This window comes from Pipistrellus kuhlii, unplaced genomic scaffold, assembly GCF_014108245.1.
Source record: "Pipistrellus kuhlii isolate mPipKuh1 unplaced genomic scaffold, mPipKuh1.p scaffold_m20_p_53, whole genome shotgun sequence".
NCBI classification, from domain to species: Eukaryota; Metazoa; Chordata; class Mammalia; order Chiroptera; family Vespertilionidae; genus Pipistrellus; species Pipistrellus kuhlii.
The window spans coordinates 1,668,436-1,692,513 of NW_023425555.1; the positions used below are offsets into that span (position 1 = coordinate 1,668,436).

The 24,078-nt window shown below is 58.1% G+C and overlaps 1 protein-coding gene across 23 annotated transcripts in view; it reads right to left on the reverse strand.

Moving 5' to 3' along the window:
• Positions 1 to 24,078, reverse strand: part of DNM1 (dynamin 1) — a 44,857-nt gene that overhangs the window by 13,383 nt on the left and 7,396 nt on the right. For 17 of the 23 annotated variants that reach the window (XR_004984094.2, XR_006740156.1, XR_004984092.2 and 14 more), the window contains exons 2-15: positions 18,430 to 18,503; positions 17,985 to 18,134; positions 17,446 to 17,649; positions 17,138 to 17,236; positions 16,883 to 17,043; positions 14,469 to 14,611; positions 14,230 to 14,365; positions 14,030 to 14,097; positions 12,924 to 13,062; positions 5,597 to 5,683; positions 3,312 to 3,382; positions 3,028 to 3,079; positions 2,816 to 2,827; positions 24 to 137 (exon numbers count right to left, since the gene is read on the reverse strand). Coding sequence is in view for 15 of the 23 variants with exons in the window: in XM_036416146.2 (XP_036272039.1) it covers positions 24 to 137; positions 2,816 to 2,827; positions 3,028 to 3,079; positions 3,312 to 3,382; positions 5,597 to 5,683; positions 12,924 to 13,062; positions 14,030 to 14,097; positions 14,230 to 14,365; positions 14,469 to 14,611; positions 16,883 to 17,043; positions 17,138 to 17,236; positions 17,446 to 17,649; positions 17,985 to 18,134; positions 18,430 to 18,503 (1,510 nt within the window). In the remaining 8 variants the exon portion in view is untranslated. Of the gene's footprint in view, positions 1 to 23; positions 138 to 2,815; positions 2,828 to 3,027; positions 3,080 to 3,311; positions 3,383 to 5,596; positions 5,684 to 11,242; positions 11,382 to 12,923; positions 13,063 to 14,029; positions 14,098 to 14,229; positions 14,366 to 14,468; positions 14,612 to 16,882; positions 17,044 to 17,137; positions 17,237 to 17,445; positions 17,650 to 17,984; positions 18,135 to 18,429; positions 18,504 to 24,078 lie in introns of all 23 variants that reach the window. The other 6 variants (XM_036416145.2, XM_036416142.2, XM_036416152.2 and 3 more) reach the window with 3 other exon arrangements.

Consider the following 24,078-nt stretch of genomic DNA (forward strand, 5'->3'; position numbering starts at 1 on the left):
ACCAGTCCGACCCCGTGCCTCACCTCATCATCCTTGTACCAGGACAGGTTCTCGGCGGTCAGCACAAACCAGTACTCCTTGGAGCCTCCCTTCATAATGCCGATGTTGTTAATGGTCAGCCAGCCCTTCCGGATGACCTGGAGGGTGGGGGGCAGGGGGTCAGCGGGCAGAGGGGGGTCCCCGGGAGGTTGGGGTAGGCTGAGAGAGGCGCTAGAAAGCCCACCCCTCCCCCAGCTCTCGGAGGCCTGGCGGGTCCGGGAGGGTGGGGGCCGGACCCGGCTGGTGTGAACCACCAGTGACCAGGCTGGAGGCAGAGGACGGCAGAGCCTCTGACGGGCAGAGCCACGCGCGCCGGGCCCTGCTGGCCGGGGAGGAGAGGACCCCACTGACAGAGCACAACGGAGCTTAGGGGGCCGACCGACGGGGCAAGACGACTCGAGCGCCTCTTCGGCTTAAGATCCGATTTATTCCAAGACGGCCTCCGACCTCAGGGACTTTGCATGTGCTGCCGTCGCTTCTGCCTCCAGAGCGCCTCCTCTCCTGTTTGCCTGCAAATGCCTACTCCCCCTCTGTGTGTCGGCTCAGAAGTCACCTTCATTCTCAGGCAGGCTCTCTCTATACCGGCCCCCGCCCCCCAATAAAGCCAGGACCCCCACTATAATCTTTTATCCCTGCTGGAGTGACTGGGATCTTGAATTAACGTGTGTGTGTGTGTGTGTGTGTGTGTGTGTGTGTGTGTGTGTGTGTCTGTGTGTGTGTGTGATGTCAGCCTCTCTTGCTGAGGTGTTTACTCTCTCTACCATTGTACCCCAGCACGTTGCAGAAAGCTCGGCAGACAGTAAGCGGTCAATAAACACGCGTGGCATGAATGCTGCCGTAGTTGGGTGCTAAGGGGCTTTGGCCCCAGACACAGGTTGGGGGGGAGGGTGGAAGGGGTGGGGGCGGGGGCGGGGGCTGAGCATGAGACGCCAGGCCCCTTCTTCCTGGGGGCAGCTCGGAGCTCCAGGCAAAGGTCTCCTTCCACAGCAGAAAGAGCGGTCCTGAGCCATTGCCACGGACCCGGGCCCTGCATTGCACCCCAGGAGCAGAGCCACGGCCCAGACCCTGGGGGAGGGCCAGTCTGAGAGGCCCCTCCCTGGCCCCGCCCTCCCTGCTTCTCTTCTGAGCGGCCACAGGAGATCCAAGGATCCTGGGGCCTGTGGGAAAGTCCTCGGGGCCAGGCCCGCTTCTGAGACCCTGGAGGCCCTCCTTACCCTCTCCGGCTTTCCCCCGAGTCTCAAAGAGAACCCAAGTCACATGGCGGACCAGCAGCTGAGTCATGGCTCAGCCCTGTGACTCCTCTCCCCCGGGTCCCAGTCCAGTGAAGACCCACTCAGTGTCTCGTCACCGCCTTCGGAGCTGAGTCCACATGCCGCACCCTGGCCTGAGCATCGCAGCATCTGACCAGCGGGCTCTGTCACTCTGCTCCTTGCCCTCACTCGCAGCCTGGTCCTCCCTCAGCCACCCCCAAGCCTGCCCTTCTCCCTCCTCCTTGCTCCCCCAAAGCTCTCTCCAGAGCCCATCCACCAGGACCGCCCACTCCCCGACCCCCACCCTGCAGGGGTCCTGCCTGCGGATCCGGGTCTCTGAGGTGCAGGGCCAGGGTCTGACTCCTGTCCGGGGGCCAGCACCGTGCAGGCACCAGTGAGCGTTCGCTGCACCGAACTGCCTTGGGATAATCCACTCATTAATTACTTTATCCTCCTGAGCACCTACTGTGTGCCAGGCCCTGGGCTGGGCACTGAGGGTTTACCGATGAACAAGACAGACCCAGCCCCGCCCCTGTTGGTTTGGGAGGGAAATAATCACACCAACACCTCGATTATTACAAAGAAACTCCCGCCTCTGGAACGGCCCAGGACTGTGTGGCTCGTGTGTACACCTGGGGTGGAGAAATGATGTGTCCACAGGGATCTGAAGGACACAACAGATGAGGAGGGATTTGTCTCTTGACATGTCACTCATCTCTTTATTTTCTGGTGAAATGGTCTGCTCCAAAGCATGCTTCTTTCCCATCCATCTGTCCGTCATCCATCCATCCATCCATCCGTCCGTCCGTCCGTCCGTCCATCCATCCGTCCGTCCGTCCGTCCGTCCGTCCATCCGTCCGTCCGTCCATCCATCCATCCATCCGTCCGTCCATCCATCCATCCATCCATCCATCCATCTGTCTGTCCATCCATCCATCCATCCGTCTATCCAAGTGTCCATCCATCCATCCATCGGTCCATCCATCCATCCATCTGTCCATCCATCCATCCATCCGTCCATCTGTCCATCCATCCGTCCGTCCATCCATCCATCCGTCCATCCATCCATCCATCCATCCATCCGTCCGTCCATCCATCCGTCCATCTGTCTGTCCATCCGTCCATCCATCCATCCATCCATCCATCCATCCATCCATCCATCCGTCCATCTGTCTGTCCATCCATCCATCCGTCCGTTCGTCCGTTCGTCTGTCCATTCGTTCATCCATCCGTCCATCCGCCCAACAGACATTTAAGCAGCACCTACTAAATGCCAGGCCCCGGCCAGGCGTTTCCACCCGCCCCAGCCCACATGGTGTGCCTCTGCCTGAAGCAGCACTGAGCTCCTGGGCATTGGTGGACAGGGGGCTGGGACCCTGTGTGTGTGAGGCCTTGTCTCTGGCCTGAGAGCAAGTGTGGGCAGCCTGTGCTCAAGCCAAGGGGACCCCTCCTGCCCATCCCCGCTCACACGGGCCCTTCCTCCCCCCCTTGCTACACAAGGCAAGAGCCCCAGTCCTGGTACTCACCAGAATCTCATCCTGCAAAGAGGTAACCATATCAACCACGAGAAGCATCGGGAGAGAGGAGAGAGGGTTACTGAGGCGGAGTGGGAGGCTTGCGGCTGGCGGCTGACAGGCTCCCTGGCCCCCGGGGACCCTTGCCCTCGGGGAGGGGGCTCAGAGCTTGGCGTCCGTCCGGCACCCTCCATCCCTCGGGCTGGGGCACCGGGCTCGCTCACCTGGTTCCCTGAAGCCTTCTTCTTGTTCATTTGGCTGCTCCTCTGCTGAGCACTGAAGGGAGAGAGAGAGGAGTCATCTCAGAACTCCTCCTCTCAAGAGGCCCAGCTCCACTGCCACTGCTCAGTGGGCGGCAAACACAGAGGGTTAACCCAGAAGGCCTGGGCCTCTCTCTCTCTCTCTCTCTCTCTCTCTCTCTCTCTCTCTCTCTCTCTCTCTCTCTCTCTTTCTCTCTCATACACACACACACACACACAGTCACCTTCTCTGCCCGGGGAGCACTCACTTGGCAAAGCCGATGAAGTCCTCGTGGTTGGTGTTCATGTAAGCCAGCTCAATGTCGATGAGGAGCATGACCTTCGGGGACACAGCGGGTGGGGGAAGGTGGGAAAGACACCACAAAGTTTTAAGATGCATGTCATACTCACAGGAATACAGGGTCCACAATAAATACACCCACTGTGATAAATGGATACAGACATACATAACAGTGCCCATAATAAGTGAAGAGTTCCTACACAAGAGGCACAAATCAAAGTGGTCAAAGAATGGGAATGGGGAACTCGGAGAAGAAATACATGTAGCCAATAAGGATACGTAAAGAATGCTCACTCCCAGGAATAAAGAAATGTAAGTTAAAACCATGAGGCCCCTTTACACCTATGGGTTTAGTGCTAAATATTGATAATGACCAGTGTGGGCAAAGTTGTGAGAAGATAGGTTCTCTCATCAACTATTGGTGGAAGTGTCAATTAGTATCAAATTCTTGGAGGGCAATTGGGTAATACTTAACAATTTCTAGAACTACATCTCATTGATAAACTCATCAAGTGTGGTGTGGTGTGCAGTGGAGAAAAATTGGGAACAGGCCAATGGCCATCAAAAGGTGAAATAGCTCAGCCTGTGTGGCTCAGTGGTTGATCATCCACCAGGAGGTGCTCAGGTTGCGGGATCATCCCCAGTAGAGGGCATGCAGGAGACAGCCAATCAATGATTCTCTCCCATCTTTTTTTTCTTCTTTCTTTTAAATATATATTTTTATTGATTTTTTACAAAGAGAAAGGGAGAGGGATAGAGAGTTAGAAACATCGATGAGAGAGAAACATCGACCAGCTGCCTCCTGCACACTCCCTACTGAGGATGTGCCCGCAACCAAGGTACATGCCCTTGACCTGAATCTAACCTGGGACCCTTCAGTCCACAGGCCAATGCTCTATCCACTAAGCCAAACCGGTTAGGCCAAATCTATTTTTTCTTGAGTGTTTATCACTCTTGTAATTAAAGAGACCGATAAGAATTCACAAGTAGCATCAAAAACAAAGGTGGGAGGAGCTGAGGACAGGAAGAGGGATGTGTGAGGAGAGAGGCTGGGAAATGGGAGGTAGAGGGGGGCTTGGATGGAAGATGCGAGAAGGACCAGGAAGGAGGGCTGGGCTGGGAGCTTCCTGATGGCCTGAGGAGGCTGCTCTCTGCTCCCCCAGCCCTGAGACGGCACTCGGTAACACGTGCGAGTGAGTGAGTGAATGAATGTCTGATCAATGCCTCCTAGAAGGAAGAGGTGGCTAGGACAGGTGTGGGTCACCCGGAGAAACCACAAATAGAGAGAGGCCCAGAGAGACGCCAGAGGATAGGCTGCCAGGAAGTTAAAATGGTACAGCTGCTTTGGGAATCAGTATGTGGTTCCTCAGTAAATGATCATACATAGAATGACACAGAATTACCATCTGATCGAGCAATTCCATTTCTAGGTATCTACCCCTAAGCATCGAAAGCAGGGTCTCCAAGAGATACGTGCATGTCTATGATCATACAAGAACTACTTGCCATGGCCGAAGTGGAAACAGCCCGGCTTGGTTTCCCCAGATGGCTAAGCCACACGTGGCAGACACATACAACGGAATGTTACTCAGCCTCCGAGAGGCAGTGCGGACACGGGCCACGACAACATGGATGACCTTAAACACGGTATGCTACGTGACACGAGTCAGACACAAAAGGACGGTACGCTGTCCCTTATGCGAGGGCCCTCGAGGTGTTGAATTCTTTTTTCTTTTTTTTTAATATATTTTATTGATTTTGTACAGAGAGGAAGGGAGAGAGATAGAGAGTTAGAAACATCGATGAGAGAGAGTCATCGATCAGCTGCCTCTTGCACACCCTCTACTGGGGATGTGCCCGCAACCAAGGTACATACCCTTGACCGGAATCGAACCCGGGACCCTTCAGTCCGCAGGCCGAGACTCTCTATCCATTGAGCCAAACCGGTTTCGGCTAGGTGTCGAATTTTTAGAAACGGGAAGTAGAGTGGTGGGTCCCAGGGGCTGGGGGAAGGGAACGGAGCCGGTACTTGTGAGTTTCCTTTGGGGAAGATGAAAAGTTGGGGAAACGATGCCGGTGATGGCCGCACAGCACGTGAATGTTTTCTCCCACAGAATGCACACGCAGACAGTGAGTGTACACAGACATCCCCACAGTAGCCACAGAGGCTGGTGTGAGGACGGAGAGCAGAGGGAAGGCTGGTGCAGAGGGACAGCGGGCGCCGGGGAGAGGGCCGGGAGAGGGCCGGCTCACCTGCTCCTTGGTGCGGCCCTCGCGCTCCCGGATGTGGGTGGTCACGATGCGCTCCATCTCCTCGCGCAGCCGGGGGTACTGCTGGAGCTGGGGGTGGGCAGAGGGGAGAGAGCCACGTACACAGGGGGCACGGGCAGGGAACACCCCAGCCCACCAGAGTCCAGGGGTCCGGGGCATGGGGCGGGAGACACACGCAGAATGCCAGAGCAGGGCGGGGAGCAGGGGGGGGGAAGCGGAGGGAGGAAGAACCAGGGGTCCCAGAAGCCGATGGCACCAAGCCATGGCCGCCCCTTTCCTCTAAGTACAGGCTCCCAATGGCAATTCCAGGGTCTCCCCGGCCCAGGCCTTCATCCCTCGGATGGGAGGGCCGGTCTGGGGCGGACATGCAGTGGGCGTCAGCCTGCTCCTGGCCCCATCCTGGAAGCAGACAGGAGCAGGCTGACGCCCACTGCATGTCCACCGGGGCCTTTGCTTGGAGGACCGTGAGCTCCCGGGGGGATCGGGGGAGGGAGGGACAGGGAGGAGGGGCACCAGGTAGGGAACCCCGATGCAGGAAGAATCTGGGGGACTGGGCCCCGGCGTGGCCGGGCCTCCTGAGTCCGGCTGGGGACGGGCCATGCTCCTTGTCAGAGCCGGGAGGCAGGGGGACCGGCAGTCACACGTGCAGGAGCCACAGGCACGGACATGCGAGGACGTGGGGGCATGCGGAGGGTGCAGCAGCATGAGCAGTACCCCGCGGGGGCCTGGCTGGGCCCCTGGCCCTCCTGGTAGGACCCACCCAGTTCTGCCCCCTCTGCACGCTCCAGACTGGCACTGTCACCTCCCGCCGTGTGTGTCTGGCTCCGAGCCGGGCCAGCCTGTCTGCCTCTCCTCTGGGGTCAGGAGCTCAGCAGCACCGCTGCTGCCCATTTCTGTCAGCTCCAAGCCCGCCCCCTGCCCCCTCTGCCGTGAAGTCTGCCCTCGGCTCCGCTGGGCTCCGGACCAAGCCCAGGGGACTCACTCTCCTTCAAGACACTGTTGGGTGTCACCTCCATCCAGAAGCCTCCCCAGCCACCCCCAGAGCTGGGTTGGGGGTCTCCCTGTCATCTTTCCTCCTCAAACGGTGTCTACTCGCCCCGAAGGCAGGGGCGGGGCCAGGCACCCCTAGCGCTGGGGAGGGCACGTGGAGGAATGAGGGGATGAATGAAGGATGGATGCCCGCCCTCCTTGCCAAGGTGCAGGGACACGGCGCCTCTGCCCTGTGCCTCGTGAGCCTGCAGCGCCTTGGGAGGGAGGCTCTGAGCTGCTGAGGGTGGGCGCTCACCCACAGGGACCTCCGGTTCCGCTCAGCGGCCCTCCCCGCTCGCTCGGGGCCACAGGGGCCAAGGAGGCAAAGCTAGAGCCACAGGCTGCCTCTGGGTCAGGGGGCTCAGGAGGGCCCCCAGGTGGGAGACAGCTGGATGTATAATAGCAGGACTAGTTCCTGGTGGTGCCTCTGAGGGCGATGGAGGTCAAGGCGATGGGGTGGGGCGAGGGGAGGCCGGAGGATGGGGAAGGGAGCAGCGCCCTGGATGCCAGCCCGGGCGGCAGATGTGAGATGTCACAGCCTCCCACCCCCACCCCACCCCCCTGTCCAGGGGCTGTGCCAAGGGTGTGACTGCTGCGGCCAAGCCCAGGGGACTCGGGGGCGGGGCGGCCGGGGAGCAGGGGCTTGAAAAGAAACTCCTGGAGAGGCCATCGCGGCCCCAGAGGCCCAGGGCGGCTCCGGCTCCTTCTCGAAGGAAGCCTCCGAGCTGGAGCAGGGACTCGGGGTGAGTCACCCCGCCAGCAGGCCTCCTCCGGGGTGGTCCCCAGTGCTCCCTCCCAGGGTGGGGTGCAGGGGCGTGGGGGAGGGTGGGCGATGAGGGAGGAGGAGGGAGCGATCTGCCAGGAGCGTGACCAGTCCTCCCACTAACCGCCTGCCTGCTACGTTCGTCACGTTTTCCACGTGTCACACGGGCGGGCCAGCCTCAGCCCCCGTGAGCTCCCTGTTCCCTTTGAGCATCTTTTTCCATTCCGCCTGCCTCTGGGCCTGCCCGGAACCTGGAGCCAGTTTTCCCAAACGGAACTGTTCTCTCTCAGACCTTGGCTGAGCAGGGCGGTCCGCTGGAGCCCACCAGCGGGTGGTGAAGGACACAGGCCTGGGAGCCACAGGGCTCTGGGTTCAAAGCCAGGCCCTGCCCTCTGTGAGCCTCTGTCTCTGCTGATGGAAAGTGGGGGGAGGGGGAGGGCTGCACCCCACATGCTGACATTCAGCTCTAGATTTCATCCAGGGAGGAGAATGGTCCAGCAGGGCCGGGGGTAATGACAGTTGACTATTTTTCAAATCTCTGGCAGGAGTTTGGACGCTGGGACAGTTGGGGAAGGGAAAAAAAAAAAAAAAAGACAAAGATGGGTGAATTTTGCCACGTAAAGAAAAAGGAATTACTTTCCACGAAATAAACCAAAAGGGAAAAGTCTTTTTTAAAGTAATATAAAAGCTTTCCCGGGTAAATGTTTCGTTGATCATTTCTTTCTGCTCACAAAAATCATACAGACTCAGTGTAAGAAATTTGAAAGTGATTAAAATGTGTGCAGTGAAAACGGAAAAATTCCTACATGCGTGCCCTCTTTTAAAGCGACAGTTAACGATTTGGTAGATGTGTCTTTGGAGCTTCATCATTCATATATACTGTTCCCCTAAATTCTATACATTCTTCTCTGAAACTGCTCCCCCCCCCCCCCACAGCCTGTGAGGAGGGACACTGAAAGGAAATAAGTATGCATTGCCCTTTAAGCAGCTGTAGGCATACTTTGCTTTATTGGGCTTTGCAGATCCTGCATTTTTTACAAATTGAAAGTAAAATCCTCCATCAGCAAAAAAGATTATGACTCGCTGATGACTAGATGATGGTTAGCATTTTTTAGCAATAAAGTATTTAATTTTTTTTTTTTTAATTTCAGAGAGGGAGATAGAGAAACATCAATGATGAGAATCATTGATCAGCTGCCTCTTGCGCGCCCCCTACTGGGGATGGAGCCTGCAACCCTGGTGTGTGCCCTTGACCGAAATCAAACCTGGGACCCCTCAGTCCTCAGGTCGATGCTCTATCCACCGAGCCAAACCAGCTAGGGCAATAACGCATTTTTAAGTTAAGGTATGTACAATACTTTTTAAAGCAAAACGCTATTGCATACTTAACAGACTACAGTATAGTGTAACTAGAACGTTTATATGCACTGGGAACCCAAAAAAAATCGAGTGCCTCGCTTCCTGCGATATTTCCTTTACTGCAGGTCTCAAACCAAACTCCCACCATCTCTAAGCTATGACTGGGTAGTCTTTGTCCGTCTGATATTTTATGTAATCAGTCTCCTCTTGATGGACTTTTGGGTTATTTCCAAAATTTTAGTATTTCCAATAATTACTCTCTTTTTTTGGAATTCAATTCAGCAAAGTGTTCCAGGTTTTTAAATGTTTATATCCAGTAGTCATTCTTCTAGGAATCTATCCTAAGGAAATAATTCGAGAGAGAGAGAAATAAAATTCTTTATAACAAAGATGTTCATTGCCAGGTTACTTTATAATATTGAAAAACTGGAGGCAATGTAAATGTTCACCAATAGGAAAATGGATAAGTGAACTGTGATAAGCCTATTCAATGAAATAGTAGGCTATCATTAAAAATGTTTAGGTAGGTTCTGGCCAGGTAGCTCAGTGGGGTAGGGCATCATCCTGATACACCAAGGTTATGGGTTCCATCCCCGGACAGAGCACATACAAGAATCAACCAATGGCCGGCACCGGTTTGGCTCAGTGGATAGAGCGTCAGCCTGCAGACTGGAAGGTCCCAGGTTCGATTCCCGTCAAGGGCATGTACCTTGGTTGAGGGCACATCCCCAGTGGGGAGTGTGCAAGAGGCAGCTGATCGATGATTCTCTCTCATCGATGTTTCTAACTCTCTATCCCTCTCTCTTCCTCTCTATGAAAAATCAATAAAAAATAAAATAAAATAAAAAGAGCCAAAACCGGTTTGGCTCAATGGATAGAGCGTCGGCTTGGGGACTGAAAGGTCCCGGGTTCGATTCCGGTCAAGGGCATGTACCTTGGTTGCGGGCATATCCCCGGTAGGGGGTATGCAAGAGGCAGCTGATCGATGACTCTCTCTCATCTATGTTTCTAACTCTCTATCTCTCCCTTCCTCTGTACAAAATCAATAAAATATATTTAAAAAAAAAAGAATCAACCAATGAATGCATGAATAAGTGGAACAACAAATTGGTGATTCTCTCTCTCTCTCCCTCTTTAAAAGCAATCAATTAAAAAATATTAGAGATTTATAAGTACAAAGTATATAGTCACGGGGACATAATAAACACTGCAGGGAAGATAATAATATTGTGGTAACTTTGTATGGAGTCAGATGGGTACTAGATTTACCGGCGTGATCTCTTCACAAATTATATAAATGTCAAATCACTGGGGTGTACACCTGAAACTAACATATGGTACGTCAACTGTAATTGAAAAATACAAATTATTTAGAATTTTTCAGTTGTATCTTGACCTCTTGTATAAACGGATCTGAGGCAGCTTTTTCAAAGTTTGACAAAAGATCGCGTTGCCTGGGATTCACGATGCCTGGGCTGGTGACCTAGATGTCCGGTCCAGGTTTTATCCCACCTGCACCCGGCACTGAGGATGCTCATTGGCTGAGACTCCCCATGTGACACAAAAGTGGGCTAAAAGGAGCCGGGTTGAGAAAGGGGTGCAGGTGATGTGACTAATTGTGTGGGAGCCATGAGCCGCCGTGATGCTTGTTTGAAAAGGGAAGGGAAAGCAGGTGTGCCCCCACCGGGAGCTTTTCAAACACAGGCCACGGGGCTCTCCCCCAGGGGTTCCCGTTCTGCCTGCCTGGAGGGGGGCAGCATCTGCGTCTGGAAAGGCTCCCCCCCCCCCCCCCACTCCCCTGGGAAGCACTGCTCCAGGCAATCTGGCTAAAAATCCTCAAAAGGCTCAAAAGCAGGCAAACAGGAAAAAGGCAGCTAACAGGTCACACGTGACTCCAAAGAGGCAGGCCCTGCCACGAGGGCATGGATTCTTGTAAAAGGAGTCGCCCAATAGGCTTTCAGCAAGTTGGTTTGGAGGGAATGGGACTGGGGGCCCTGACCCCAGGTCTCTCCCCTCTGCCTCCCAAGTCTGAGTCCCAGGCTGCTTTTCCTGACGGAGACTCAGTGTCGCCATCTGTAAAGTGGGGGTAATTCTATTATTCCACTTCCTGGGGTTGCTGAGAGGAGTAAGTCGGGTGACAGGCAAGCACTTAGCTTAGTGCTTGGCCCTTAGCAATTGCTCGCTAAATAGCTGCCTGTCCCTCAGCACCCACGCTGGTGGGAGAGGCCGCTGCACTGAGGATGCTGGGGTTGGAGCGAAGCCCTCTGGGCGGGATGGAGGCCTGAGGGATGGTGAGAGCAGGGGGACCCAGGGCACAAACTGGCACAAGCCCCGAGGCCAGAGTCACCTGGCAGCGTGGGCGTCCACGTGGCTGGCTGAGAGGCTGCCAGGCCTGCTCTGCAGATGGCCCTGCCCACGGGAGGCCGCAGCCGGGAGGGAGGGAGGGGGGCCCTGCCCCGCCCATGTGGCCGCCGTACCTTTTCGCTACACTTTCTGATGGTGGACGTGAGCTCACTGACTACCATATCCACACACTTGATACTGGGCTCTTTGAGCTTCTGCACCTGCTTTTTCACTGTGGCTTCAAAAGCGAGGTCAGGTGTGAAGAGGCCCGTCCTGCACCCAGGGAGGAGGGTGGGGTGGGGTGGTGGGGGAGGAAAAGGAGAGTGAAAGCCAAGCAGGACCAGGGTCCAAGTGGAGGATGGCACAGGCATGGGTAGAGAGAGAGACACGACACAGAGAAAGAGAGAGAGAACAGAAGACAATGTGAGCGTGGGGCCCAGCCCTCCCTCCCGCCCCCTGGGTGGGCGCCTCCCGGGTGCTGCCAGCATCCCCCAGGCTCTGTGGGTATCAAGGGGAGGCTGCTTCTGAAGGACCAACCCCCCTGCTCCATACAAGGCCCTTGGGTCCCTCGCTCCTCAGCCGCACTGAGCCTGCGCCCTCTCTCTTTCCAATGCCACCTTGGTCCCAGTCTCGGGTCCTCCTAAGGGGCTGGCCACGGCGAGGACACCGCCCACCCCTTCCGTTCAATTCCAGGTTTCCCGGCGCCTCCTGCACTCACTCCAGAGCCCAGCACGACCCCCTACTTCCACCTGGGGTGCTGCATCAGCTGCCCAGGCTGTGCCCTGAGCCCGGCGCCCTGCACAACCCCAGGGGGTTCCGTGTGCATGGCCATGGCCAAGGTGCAGACGGGGCCCCTGGGGCCGCGGTGTAGCTGCCTGCCCTCCACTCTCAGCTCCCTGCTCTGCTCCTGCCCTCCCCTTTCTCCTCCAGGGCACCCTTTGCCGTTCCTCCAAAGGCCCTGGAGGCCTCAGCTCGGAAACACAGAGAGAGAGAGAGGAGAGGAAAGACAGAGAGAGTGGAGGCGGTGAGAGAGAGGGGCGTGGCCAGCAGTGGGGAGAGGAGAGGAAGGGAGCTGGGGGTGGGATAGAATGAGCACTGGGCTTGGAGTCAAAGCCTTGGCTTACAGAAACAGCTCTGCCACCTCCTAGCTAACGGGGCCTGGCTGTGCTGAGCCTCGGCTTCCCCGTTGTGAAAGGGGCGTCCTGCCGGCCTGCCTGCCCTCCCGGGTGGTGCTGCCGGCTCAGGTGGCATGGCAGATGGGAGGGCGCTGTCTCTGGAAGGAGATGTGATGGAAGGGAAGGCGAAGGTCCTGGGGGGGGGGGGGAGGTCCTGCGTGAGGGTGGGGTGGGAATGGGGGGGGGAATGAAGGACACGGGGGTCAGGGGACCTCTCTGGCTGACCAGGCCCCTAGAGCAGCACCTAAGAAGGTCCTGTCCCTCCACTGTCTCCGGGGCCAGGCTTCCCCAAGACCCCTCCATGGAGCCCCCAAAGGGGGCGCACCCCTGAGGGCAGAGAGAGGGCGCAGGGTCCCCTCAGCCCTGTTCTCCCTGAGCTGGGGAGCTCTCGGTGGGCTCTCAGGGTAATTAGCCACGATCATCGCCATCTCACGGGCGCCTAATCCCTTGGTGTGCTGGCCCGGGGGGCCAGGAGGGTGGGTGAGGCCCCTGAGAGAGCCCCCCTCTCAGGTGTGTGGTGGCCAGCCTTTCTCACCCCGCCGAGGTCTGGACATGCTACCAGGGAGGCAGGGGGCGTGGGGAGGGGCGCTGGCAGCAGTGCGGGGCGGGGCAGAGGCGGGGGCTGGCGGGCGCGGGTTACCTTCTTGGTGCACTGTCTAACGGTGTTGATTAGCTCCGAGATAACCATGTCCACACACTTGAGACACGGTTCTCGGATCTTCTTCACCTGCTTTTTCACAATGGTCTCAAAGGCCATGTCCGGGGTGAAGAGCCCGGTTCTGAGCGCCCGGGGCGGGAGAAGGGCAGGGTCACCGGCCAGCTCCTGCCAGGAGGGCCCCCTCCCCCCCCCCAGCTCTGCCCTCGGGCCCCCTCCCCCTCTCTGGGCCTCAGCGTCCCCATCTGTAAAATGGGCGGAGGGACTCTCTGGGACAAGACAAGGGCTGCTTCTGTCTGCCTCCGTGCCTTGCTTCCTCTTACGATTCTGTTCACACACAAGCTTCTGTGGCAGGACTGCTGAGCTGGGTCTCTTTAACAGCCTTTCCAGGAACAGAGCGTTTTATTTTAGGACTAGGAGAGATTCCTTTTTTTTCTGTGCCCCGGCCAATGCACTTGTCAGTCTGTAAATTCCCTGCCAAACCTGGAATTGAACTTGCTTGAAAGCAGGGCAACCTGGTCTCTCCCTGCCCGGCATAGAGCAGGTGTGTAAACGTCCTTGTTGTGAGGATCTGGGTCCCCGAAGGGGTCTAAGCTTTTAAGAAACAGTCTATTTCCCAGCCCCTTCCGGCCTCGCAGGCCTGGGGTGAGCAAGAAGGCTAGGAGGTGAGAAGTGGGGTACAATGGGGCCCACGAAGGGATCCTGGGACTGTGGAGGGTCTGGAGGGTTGAGAGGCCCCATTCGGTCCTAAAAGGACACAGGCCAATCCCGGGACACCGCCCCAGGGCCTACCCATTTCCTGGAGGCTGGACGAGCTGGGCAGAGCCCAGGCCACAGGGGCCAGGTGGCACCCTCTGAGCCTGGGCTCCCTGCCCACCCAGGGTGGACAGCTCCCAGTTCTCTCCAGGAAATGGGTAGGCCCTGGGGCGGAGCGTCAGAACTGGGAGCCAGAAAGTCGGGGTCGAGGGGATAGGGGACCAGGGCTCTCGGTCTTTCCTGCGGGAGGCTCACTTCATCACCCCCCGTGCCTCTGCACAGGACCCCCTGCCTTCTGGGGCTCGCCCCCCCCCCCCCCCGGGCCCAATACGTGCCTGATGCCATGGATGTTCTTGATGGCATAGCTGATCTCCCTGCGCAGCTCCTTCTCGTCAAACTCCATCTGCGCAGGAGATGGAGAGGCGGCCCGTCAGGGCCTGTCCCGATACCTGGGAGGTCAGGATGGGGCCCGCCCACTCCCGGGGCTGGCCCCTGGACCCTGAGCGCCCCTCCCGGCCCCGGGGAGCCTTCCCACCTTGACCAGCTCGAAGGGGAAGCGCTCATGGAAGATGCGGTTGATGCGAGCTCCCCCCGACAGCTCGTAGGTGTCGATCTGGTCCCCCGAGCCCTCGATGCGCTTCTCAAAGTCCACGGCGAACTGCTGGACCATCCTGCGGGGAGAGCGGGGCGGCCTGAGGGGGCGCAGGGCCCAGCGGAGGGGCCCGGGAGAGGAGAGTCTGGGGCAGGGGCGTGGAGAGCCGGGGAGACCCTCACTGCAGCAGGGCCTTGGTCTTGCGCGCCGGGTCGTCCGGACGGAAGTTCTTGTACTCGTCCACCTCCTTCTCGATGGACAGCAGCTGGCTCTGCAGCTTGTTCCGCAGCCCAGGCAGGGTGTCTCGGATGTGGTTCGTCAGTTGCTGGGGGTGGGGGTGGGAGACAAGGGTTAAGGCCAAGGTCACAGGTCACAAATCCCAAATGCCCACGGGGTCAGGATGCCAGGGGGGCTGTGGCTGTGGGGAGGTGGTGAGCTAAAGAGCGGCCCTGGCCCTGCCCACCAGAACCAAGGCTGTCTGAGGGCAGGGCCTGGCACACAGCGGTCCCTCGCGGAGGTGTGTTCATTGAATGACTGAGTGAGGAACTCAATTGTCAAAGAAGCAGAAATCCAGGTTTTATTTGAGATTGCCTGCTTTTTGGCTGGTTTATTTATTTATTACTGAAATATTTTAAAAAATATTTTTTATTGAATCATCCACTGAGGATGGAGCCCGCAACCCAGGCACGTGTCCTGATGGGGTATCGAACCTCGGCCTCCTGGCTCCTAGGTCAATGCTCAAATTGCTGAGCCACGACAACCAGGCTTGGCTAATTCAGTATTTTCAAATATCATGAGGGCCACACAAAATGTATCAGGGGCGCCCTGGCCGGGTGGCTAGTTGATTGGAGCCTCATAGACAAGTGTGGAGAGCGGCTACAGCGTTTGGACAGGTTCAAGCCTGAGACTAATGAGAGGGCTCGGTCCTCTCATGGCAAAGCCACAGGCAAGCCCAGCACAATCAGAGCCGAAGCCTATCGTTGAAAGCTTAGTCTTATGGTCCGAACCGGTGGTCCCACGTGGCTGAGGGATATGGGCTGAGGGAGGTGCAGCTAGTGACCAAAGCTTGACCAGGTGCATGTAATCGGGTAGATTTGAAACCCACAAGAACGCTGTAAACATCTGACCACACCCTTACTTTGCCTCGTGGAATCTGGCTGTAAAATAAAGACTCAGCTTGCAGGCCATGGCGCTGCCTCTCCATCAGAGAGGGCAACGTCCCACCTCGCCCCAGCTTTATTCTCTTGTCTGACTTCTCCGTCCTTCCCCGCCCCCTCTCAGGTTTACCCGTGGCCATGCCGGCCGGCACATGGAAGGGTCTCGGGTTCAATCCCTAGTCGGAGTGGGTACAGGAGGCAACCGATCAGTGTTTTTCTCTCACATCCAGGTTTTTTTTCTCTCTCTTTCTCCCTCTCCCTCTCTCTCTAAAATAAATGAAAACAACTGGCCGGTGTAGCTCAGTGGCTGAGTATCAACCCATGAACCAAGAGGTCACTGGTTTGATTCCTGGTCAGGGCACACGCCAAGGTTGTGGGCTCCATCCCAAGTAGGGGGTGTGCAGGAGGCAGCTGATCAGTGATGTTTCCCTCTCATGAATGTTTCTATGGCAGGGGTCTTCAAACTTCTCTCATTGTGAGAATCACCTGGTGGAGGTGTTAAAACACAGATTCCTGATAGCACTTCTTATAGTTGGGATCCGGGAATCTGTGTTTTAACAACTCCACCAGGTGATTCTCATAATGAGAGAAGTTTGAAGACCACTGTATGGTATTATCCCTCTCCCTTCCTCTCTCTCTAAAAAAATCAATAAAAACATAAAATAAAAAAAAAACAATGAAAACATGTCCTCGGGTGAGGATTTGAAAGAATGCAGCAGGGGCAGGGGTGACAGGCAGGCTGCCCCTTCTCAAGCCCTGGGGCTCACTCTGGCTAGGTCCTCAGACTCAGTACCTCCCTGAACCTGCACAGTGACCCGATGAGACAGGGTCTTCTCACCATGACCACCATGTACAGGTGCAGAGATAGAGGCTCAGAGAGCTGGACAGAGTCTCGGTGGGTGAGTGACAGGCTGAGGTTGGAACCCAGGTCAGTGGCCTCCAGACTCCCAAATCCTGCTCCATGCCACACTGTACCCCCCATTGCCTTCCGCCTGTCAACACACACACACACACACACACACACACGCTTCAGCTCTTAAAGCCCCAGTCCAGAGGGCGAAACATCCTAGGGGAGCCCCTGGGATGGCCATCCCCATTTCCAGACCAGTCCCCTCCCCCCCGTTTCAGAAAGAACCAAGGTCTTCAGCTCCAATACATGCCAGTCCTGGCCTCCCGACCCAAGCCATGGCCAGTGCCACCCTCCACACAAGATCTTGATCTTCCCTCCATCCTGGGGGGATCCAGGGCTCCCCTCCTAGGCCCCAGACAGGGACAGTTCAGCAAAGCTCCGTTGCCACCTCGCTGTGGGACTGTGGGCAAGCTCCTCTACTTTCTGGGTCTCAGTTTGTTTATCTGCATAATGGGGATGCTAACCTCGGCTGGTCACCCTCACAGAGCACACCTAAGAGATCTGATCTCATTCTGGCCTGAGCCCCTACCTGGTTGAGGACCTTCTGCAGGTAGGGCGTGCCCATGCGGTCAGCCAGGTGGCGGTAGGATGGGTGGGAGAGGAAGAACTTGCGCTCCGCGGCCAAGGCAGCCGTGATGTCCTTCTTGCCATCAATGTCCTTCTGGCTCCGGTTCACCACCCCGATGTAGCCTGTGGGTGGGGTCGAGGTCAGGGTCCACCAGCCTTGGAGGGGTGGGGGTGAAGGGGGAGGGCAGGGAGAGGAGCGGGGGTGTGGGCGGACTACCTCTGCGCAGGGGCAGCAGCTTGTTCTCCAGCACATCGCGGGCGTCGGTGCCCTCGTCCATCAGGTCCAGCTTGGTGATGACCCCGATGGTGCGCTGACCTGGAGGGCAGCGACGAGAGGCTTGTCCACACCTGCCCTTGCCCTCAGGCAGGAGGCCCTCTGCTCTCCCACTCCCACCCGGCTGCCCCATCGCCCCACTCCCTCCGGCACCCACTGCCTGCGCCACTCCCTCTCCACAGAGCGGCCAACATCATTTCAAAGGGGGACACCAGACCCCCAACCTTCGCTGGTTGTGGGCGGGAGCTTACCCTGGGGGTCCACCTCCTTGGCGATCTTGAGGGCGTCGGAGTTGGCCAGGTCGGAGTTGGCGGGGGACACGGCCAGGATGAGGCAGTTCTCCTTGGTGACGAACTGCATGAGCATGTCCCGGATCTGGAACTCGATGTCCGCAGGCTGGTCCCCCACGGGGACCTTGGTCATGCCGGGCAGGTCCACCAGGGTCAGGTTCAGCACTGGACAGGGCGGGGCGGGTAGAGGGCGGGCTCAGGGCGAATGGCAGGGCCGTTTGGGGGCCGCTTCAGGAACGGGGCGGGGCTAGAGAGGATTCCCCGGGGGGCGTGGCCGCGGATGGGCGGGGTTAGGGAAAGGCGCTGGGCTGAATGGGTGGCCTGGTGAGGGCGTGGTCAGTGATGGGCGTGGTCACAGGTGGGTGGGGCTTGGGATAGGATGCTCAGAGGGCAGCTGTGGGGGCGGGGGGCGTGGCCAGAAAAAGGGTGGGGCCAAGAAATTGGTCCTGAGGGGCGAGCTGAGCCAAGGAGCCCCAGAGGCCGGGCCTGGCAGGTCTCACCGTGCGGCGAGTAGACGCGGAGGTTGATGGGCACCGGCGAGATGCCCTTGTTGGTGCCGGTGACCCGGTCGGTCTCCGCCTCGATCTCCAGGCGCACCTCCTCGAAGTCGGTGAACTTCTTCCCCTTGCAGTGCAGGAACTCGGCATATTCTGCTCCAGAGGCAGGGAGGGGGCGGAGGTGTTGGAGAGGGAGAGGGATGGAGCACCATAGCCCCACCTGCCACCAGGAAGAGAACCCCATCCCAAACACGGCCTCCTCCTCCCTCCCTATAACAACGCCTCCTGCCCGTTATGCATTGTTATGCATTGTTATCCCCGCCGTCCAGATGGGGAACGGAGCCCCACCCACAGTCACCCGGCAAGCTAGTTCAGTGGTTATGCTGGGCCTCTGCTTGGGGCTGGGGTGGGAGCTGGAGAGGCCGGCCTGGCTGAGGAGGGCACGTACCTGTGGTGGCATTGACCAGCTGCAGGACCAGGGGGCGTCTGGTGACAATGCCAGACCCTCGGGGCAGGAAGTCTCTGCAGTGAATTAGAGGTGAGAGGTCACTTGTCCTGCCACTGGGAGCTCCGCACTCCCCTAATGCTCCCTCTCCCTGCCATACCTCAGCCCGAGGGCCTCAGGTCGCTCGGGGCAGCCTGCAGCCGAGAAAGGTGGGGAAGAGCCCCCCAGCTCCCTGGGTCACAGAATCCATGCATCTGAGCTGCCAGGAGACCCGGCCAAGTCCCCAGGCCTGTCCCAGGTCTGCCCCCACCCGGCGACTGCCATTCAAGCCAGAGGAACGGAGGCGCAGGGCGCCCCACAGGCATCAGGGCCCAGTGGCCACAGAGTGGATCCCAAGGACACAGAGCCACACCTTCTCCCTTCCCTTCCGCCGTGGGGATGGGCAGCGTCTCACTTCCCCTGCCCGGCCCCATCTGGCTGGGTGAGGATGAGGGGGATGGGAGGAAGTAGAAGGCAAGGAGAAGAACTCCTGCTCCTTCAGTGCCCACGGCATGCCAGGCTTTCTGTGGGCAGTCTCTCATGGACTCCACACAATAGCCCGTGGATTAGGTGTTATCAGCATTCCCATTCACAGATGGGGAAACTGAGGCTTGGAGCTGTTCAGGCTGCACAGCCAGTGTCTAACAGAGCAGACCCGTTTGACTCTGCAGTGGAAGCTCCCTGCCCTTCAGTGCCATGCAGATCCAGCTCCCCAGAAGAACTGGACTGAGGGGGTCCCCAAGTCACCCCCTGCGCCCAGACCTGGTGTCTGCACCCCGGGGATCTGCCTGTGCTCGGGTCAATCTCAGCAGTGCTTTCGGCTAACTCTCCTGGGTGCAGATTCTCTCTGTGTAGTCAGCTCTTCTCCTCCCTGCCCTCTCCACCCCCTGGCCCCACCCAGGCTGGCACAAGCACGAGGGTGGAGGCCTCTCAGGGATCAGGCCGTTGGAACCCATAGTCATGGCACCCCCAGGACCCCGAAAAGGGGGGAACGGGCTGGAGCCTGAGGGACTACATTCAGCCCCCTCATCCATGGAGAGGCACAGGGAGGGGCAGTGTCTGTCATACAGGGCTGGGACAGCCAGAGCAGGAACCCCGGTCTCCTGCCCCCCAGCCCAGAGCCTGACCTAGATTCACCCCGCTTCCTGTACCCAGAGTTCTGGGGGGAACAGAGTAGGCCCAGGCTCCTGGGTACAAGGCCTGGGGAGCCCTGGGGAGGCCTCCTCCATCCCTGTCCTCGCCCCTCCCCTCCTCCGGGGAGATGAGAAGCTGCTGGGAGGAACCAGCCATTTAATGAGGAAGAAGAAGGATGAGAAAGCCTGCCGTTAGTCATCATTTCCAGGTGCCAGGCAAGGACTGTTCACCTTTGCAAACCCGAGCTTCAGCAGGCACGGCTTGCGAGCTTCGTCCACCCCTGTGCCCCATGCCCAGCACAAGGCTCAGCACTCAGGAGGCCCTTCGTGTTGACTGAAACCACAACTCCCCTACACAGTGCTCTGGTATGGAAATTATCATTTAAAAATATATATTTTATTGATTTCAGAGAGGAAAGGAGAGGGAGAGAGAGAAACATTAATGATGAGAGAATCATCGATCGGCTGCCTCCTGCACACCCCCTCCTGGGGATCGAGCCTGCAGCGCGGGCCTGCGCCCTGACCGGGAATCAAACCGTGACTTCCAGGTTCCTAGGTCAGCGCTCCACCAGTGAGCCACACTGGCTGGGCAGGAAGTGGTCATTTTGCAGACGAGACAACTGAGGCTCAGACGTGGGGTGACTCGCCCAGGGTTACCCGGGTCGGGATGGCAGAACCAGGACCCAAACCAAGTGTCTGCTGGACCCCAGAGCCGGGAACTTCCCTGTCAGACCCCGCGGCTCACGAAAGCCGAGGAGCAGGAGCCAGGCTCGGCGTCTTACGTAACTCAGCTCAGTTCCGTCGGGGGCATATTTGGGAGCAGCTGCTCTGTGCCAGGCCCAGGGCTGGGCCCTGGGGACGGGAGGGGGTGAGTCAGACAGCTCCCACCCGAGGAGCTCGCACTGGTGGGAGAGACAGGCGAGTAAACAGATAATGCAATGCAGTGTGATGTCTGCCGGAGCGGGGGTGCACCTGGCAGCACAGAGAAGGGGTGATTACCAGGGGGAGGGGGGGGCCTGTCTCTGTCTTTCCCGCCCCTTACTGACGCCTGTGGGAGGGTGACCCCCTAGTATTTGGGATCTCCCAGGGTGGTGAAGATAGGACATCTATTTTTATTTATTTATTTTTTATTTTAAAAAATATATATTTTATTGGTTTTTTTTACAGAGAGGAAGGGGAGAGGGATAGAGAGTCAGAAACATCGATGAGAGAGAAACATCGACCAGTTGCCTCTTGCACACCCTCTACTGGGGATGTGCCCGCAACCGAGGTACATGCTCTTGGCCGGAATCGAACCCGGGACCTTTCAGTCCGCAGGCCGATGCTCTACCACTGAGCCAAACCGGTTTCGGCAGGACATCTATTTTTATAGAGCTTAGGGTGGGGAGGCGGGCCTGGGGTCCACCAGCTTCTGCACTAGCTCTGCACCCAGCAATACCATGGCAACAGGAGTTGCCATGGAAACTTCAGGAGGGGCTGGAAAGGATGGGACTCCCCACAGAGAACCCCCCACCCAGAGACATGGACTTTCCCTGGAGCTCTTCCCTCAGAGGCCTCACCCCACGCAGATGGGCCCACGGAGCCCCGGCTGGCCCGAGGGGCGGAGGGAGTGTGGGAGCCCCGGGCTCGGCTGGAGGGGGTGGTCAGGGGTCTGGGCCAGGCGGCCCCAGGTCACTGGCTCCCCAGGGCTACTTAGAGGACAAGCAGCTTACGGGAGAGATTAGAGGGCAGGGCCACGTGTGGGAGCTGAGCCCCTCAGACCAGCATCTCCCGGGCCCGGTGGGAGGGGTGCCTGGGTGGGGCGGGCCCGGCTCTGCCATGGCCCAGGCTCTCCGAGCGAGCGAGGCCCTCTCCGGGCTGCGTCAGGATTCCCGGGGCAGTTTGTTAAAATGCTGCCTCCTCAGACGTGCTGCGTTGGCATCTCATGGGCGGGGTGCAGGAGAGGGGAGGAGAGAATCTGGATTTTATTTTATTTAAAAAAAAATATTTTATTGATTTTTTACAGAGAGGAAGGGAGAGGGATAGAGAGCTAAAAACATCAATGAGAGAGAGAAATATCGACCAGCTGCCTCCTGCACACCCTCTACCGGGGATGTGCCCGCAACCAAGGTACATGCCCCCGAACGGAATCGAACCTGGGACTCTTGAATCCGCAGACCGACACTCTATCCACTGAGCCAAACCGGTTTCGGCGAGAATCTGGATTTTAAACATGACCCTCCACCCCCAAATAAACACGGTCTCCATGCGATTTTCATGATCCCCTCCAAGTTTAAGGGTCACTGGCTTAGTGGTAAGGGCCAGTGCCAGGCCGAGGCTCTGGGTTCGAATCCCGCTTGGCCATTCCCGAGCCTGGTGGCCCTGGGCAGGTTGCTTCACTCTCTGGATCTCACGTCCTCAGCTGTGAGCCAGTGTCATCTAAACCAGGCGTCCTGCACCGACTATCCCCCCCCTTCCCCGCTGCGGGGGTACGGTGAGTGGCCTGTTTCTCAGCCCCCCCTGGACCTGGACGGGCAGCGAAGAGTGCCTGCTGGTTCCCAGGTCTAGACAGACTGCCTCGCTCCCGGCCGGATTCCCTCGCTAGCCCAGGCTCAGCACATAGTAGGTGCTCTGGCAACTCAAAGGAGGCGGCACAGCTCAGGCCTGGCAGCTCCTCAGCTCCAGCCTTTCCCCTGGACACACTGCCCCTGGGCTCTCTGGTTAAGAGTCCTCTATCACACCCGGCCAGTGTGGCTCAGTGGTCGGTGTGGTTCAGAGCGTCGACCTCTGAACCAAGAGGTCACAGTTCGATTCCCAATCAGGGCACATGCCCGGGTTGCAGGCTCAATTCCCAAGGTGGGGATGGGGGGTAGGGTGTGCAGAGGCAACCGATCAATGATTCTCTCTCCTCATTGATGTTTCTCTCTCCCTTCCTCTCTAAGATCAATAAACATATAGGTATATCGCCTCCTTCCTGGGGACTCAGGCCTGATCCAGCCTCCAGCCAGTGCCGCCCCTGCACCTCCCGCCCAGCTCCCGGCTCGCCTGCGGGAGGACAGAGCAGGTGCCCAGAGAGAAGTGTGCGGGGCCCACCAGCCTCGTGGCCGTGTGGGCGGGCCGGATGGTGCCAGCTCTCCCTGCTCATGGGCAGATGGCGGTTTCCCAGGGAGGCCTCGCCTCGCCTCGCCATCTGCAGAGGCACCTTCAAGCCTGCAGCACCGGGAGGCAGGACGGAATTAACCCCTCCCAGGACCTCCCAACGCCACACGCTCCCTCTCCTTGGGCACCGCCACCCAGGGGGGTCTGGAGGAAGCATGCGAAAGGTCCCCCTGCTCCGGAGCCTGAGGTCTGGCCCAGGGCTCGGGGTCCCGGCCCCCAGATCCCGCTGGGTGCAGACCATGCCGGAGAGCGCCAGGCTGGGCCTGGCGGGGACCCAGCGGCGGCCATCCTTAGTCTCCTGTTTCCCAGGCTCTGGTGTCGGGCAGGCCTGGCATTGAAGGTCAGAGCTGCCGCTGAGGAGCCGTGTGGCTTCAGTGACCATCCCTCTCTGAGCCTCAGTGTCCGCATCAGCAAAATGGGCTGCTGTGAGGCTTATGTAAGATAGTGCCTGATAGCCCTAACCGGTGTGGCTCAGTGGATAGAGCGTCGGCCTGCAGACTGAAGGGTCCCAGGCTCGATTCCGGTCAAGGGCATGAACCCTGGTTGTGGGCACATCCCCAGTAGGGGCTGTGCAGGAGGCAGCTTGTTGATGTTTCTCTCTTATCGACGTTTCTGACCCTCTCTCCCTCTCCCTCTCTGCAAAAAATCAATAAAATATATTAAAAAAAAAAAAAAAGATAATGCCTGATAAATGGTAGCCGTGAGGACGATAACGTCTGATAACTTGCTGAGAACACAGGCTGGACTCCCGCAACCAGGTCACCCAAGGGAGTGGCAGGGAGGGGGCTGGCAGGTGGGCCTCCAGGGGGCAGGCTGGGACAGTGGGCTGGGATATTTCCAGCCAGATTTGCCCCAGGAAGGGGGGGCCCAGAGGCCCAGCGGGCTCCGAGGCTTCCCTAAGGCAGGGAGCGGGTGGAGGGAGGGTGGAGGTGGGCCAAGAAACACAGGCGGAGGAGGTGAGGCTGCCTCGGGCTACAAGCCGCTCTCGGCTCCCGCCCGGCCGGGCGCCCACACCGCGGAGGCCGCCCCGGCGTTCCCTCCTGTCCTGCTGTCCTGAGAGCGGGGACGGGGCTGGTCCTGTTCGCCACCACGTCCCCAGCACGGGCACGGAGCCTGGCACCTCCGGGCACGCCCAGCGCCCTGACTGAAGATGAGCTCCTCCAGGTTCCCACCATCGCTCTCACTGCACGGTGGGGAAACCGAGGCCCAGAAAGGGATGCGTGGAAATGCTAATGTCTATCGCCTGTGACCTTATTAGATGTAAGGGAATTTTTCCCCAATAACTGGTGTCTATTGCATGTAACGTTATCATATTTAAAATCGTTTTCCTTGAGACTTTAAT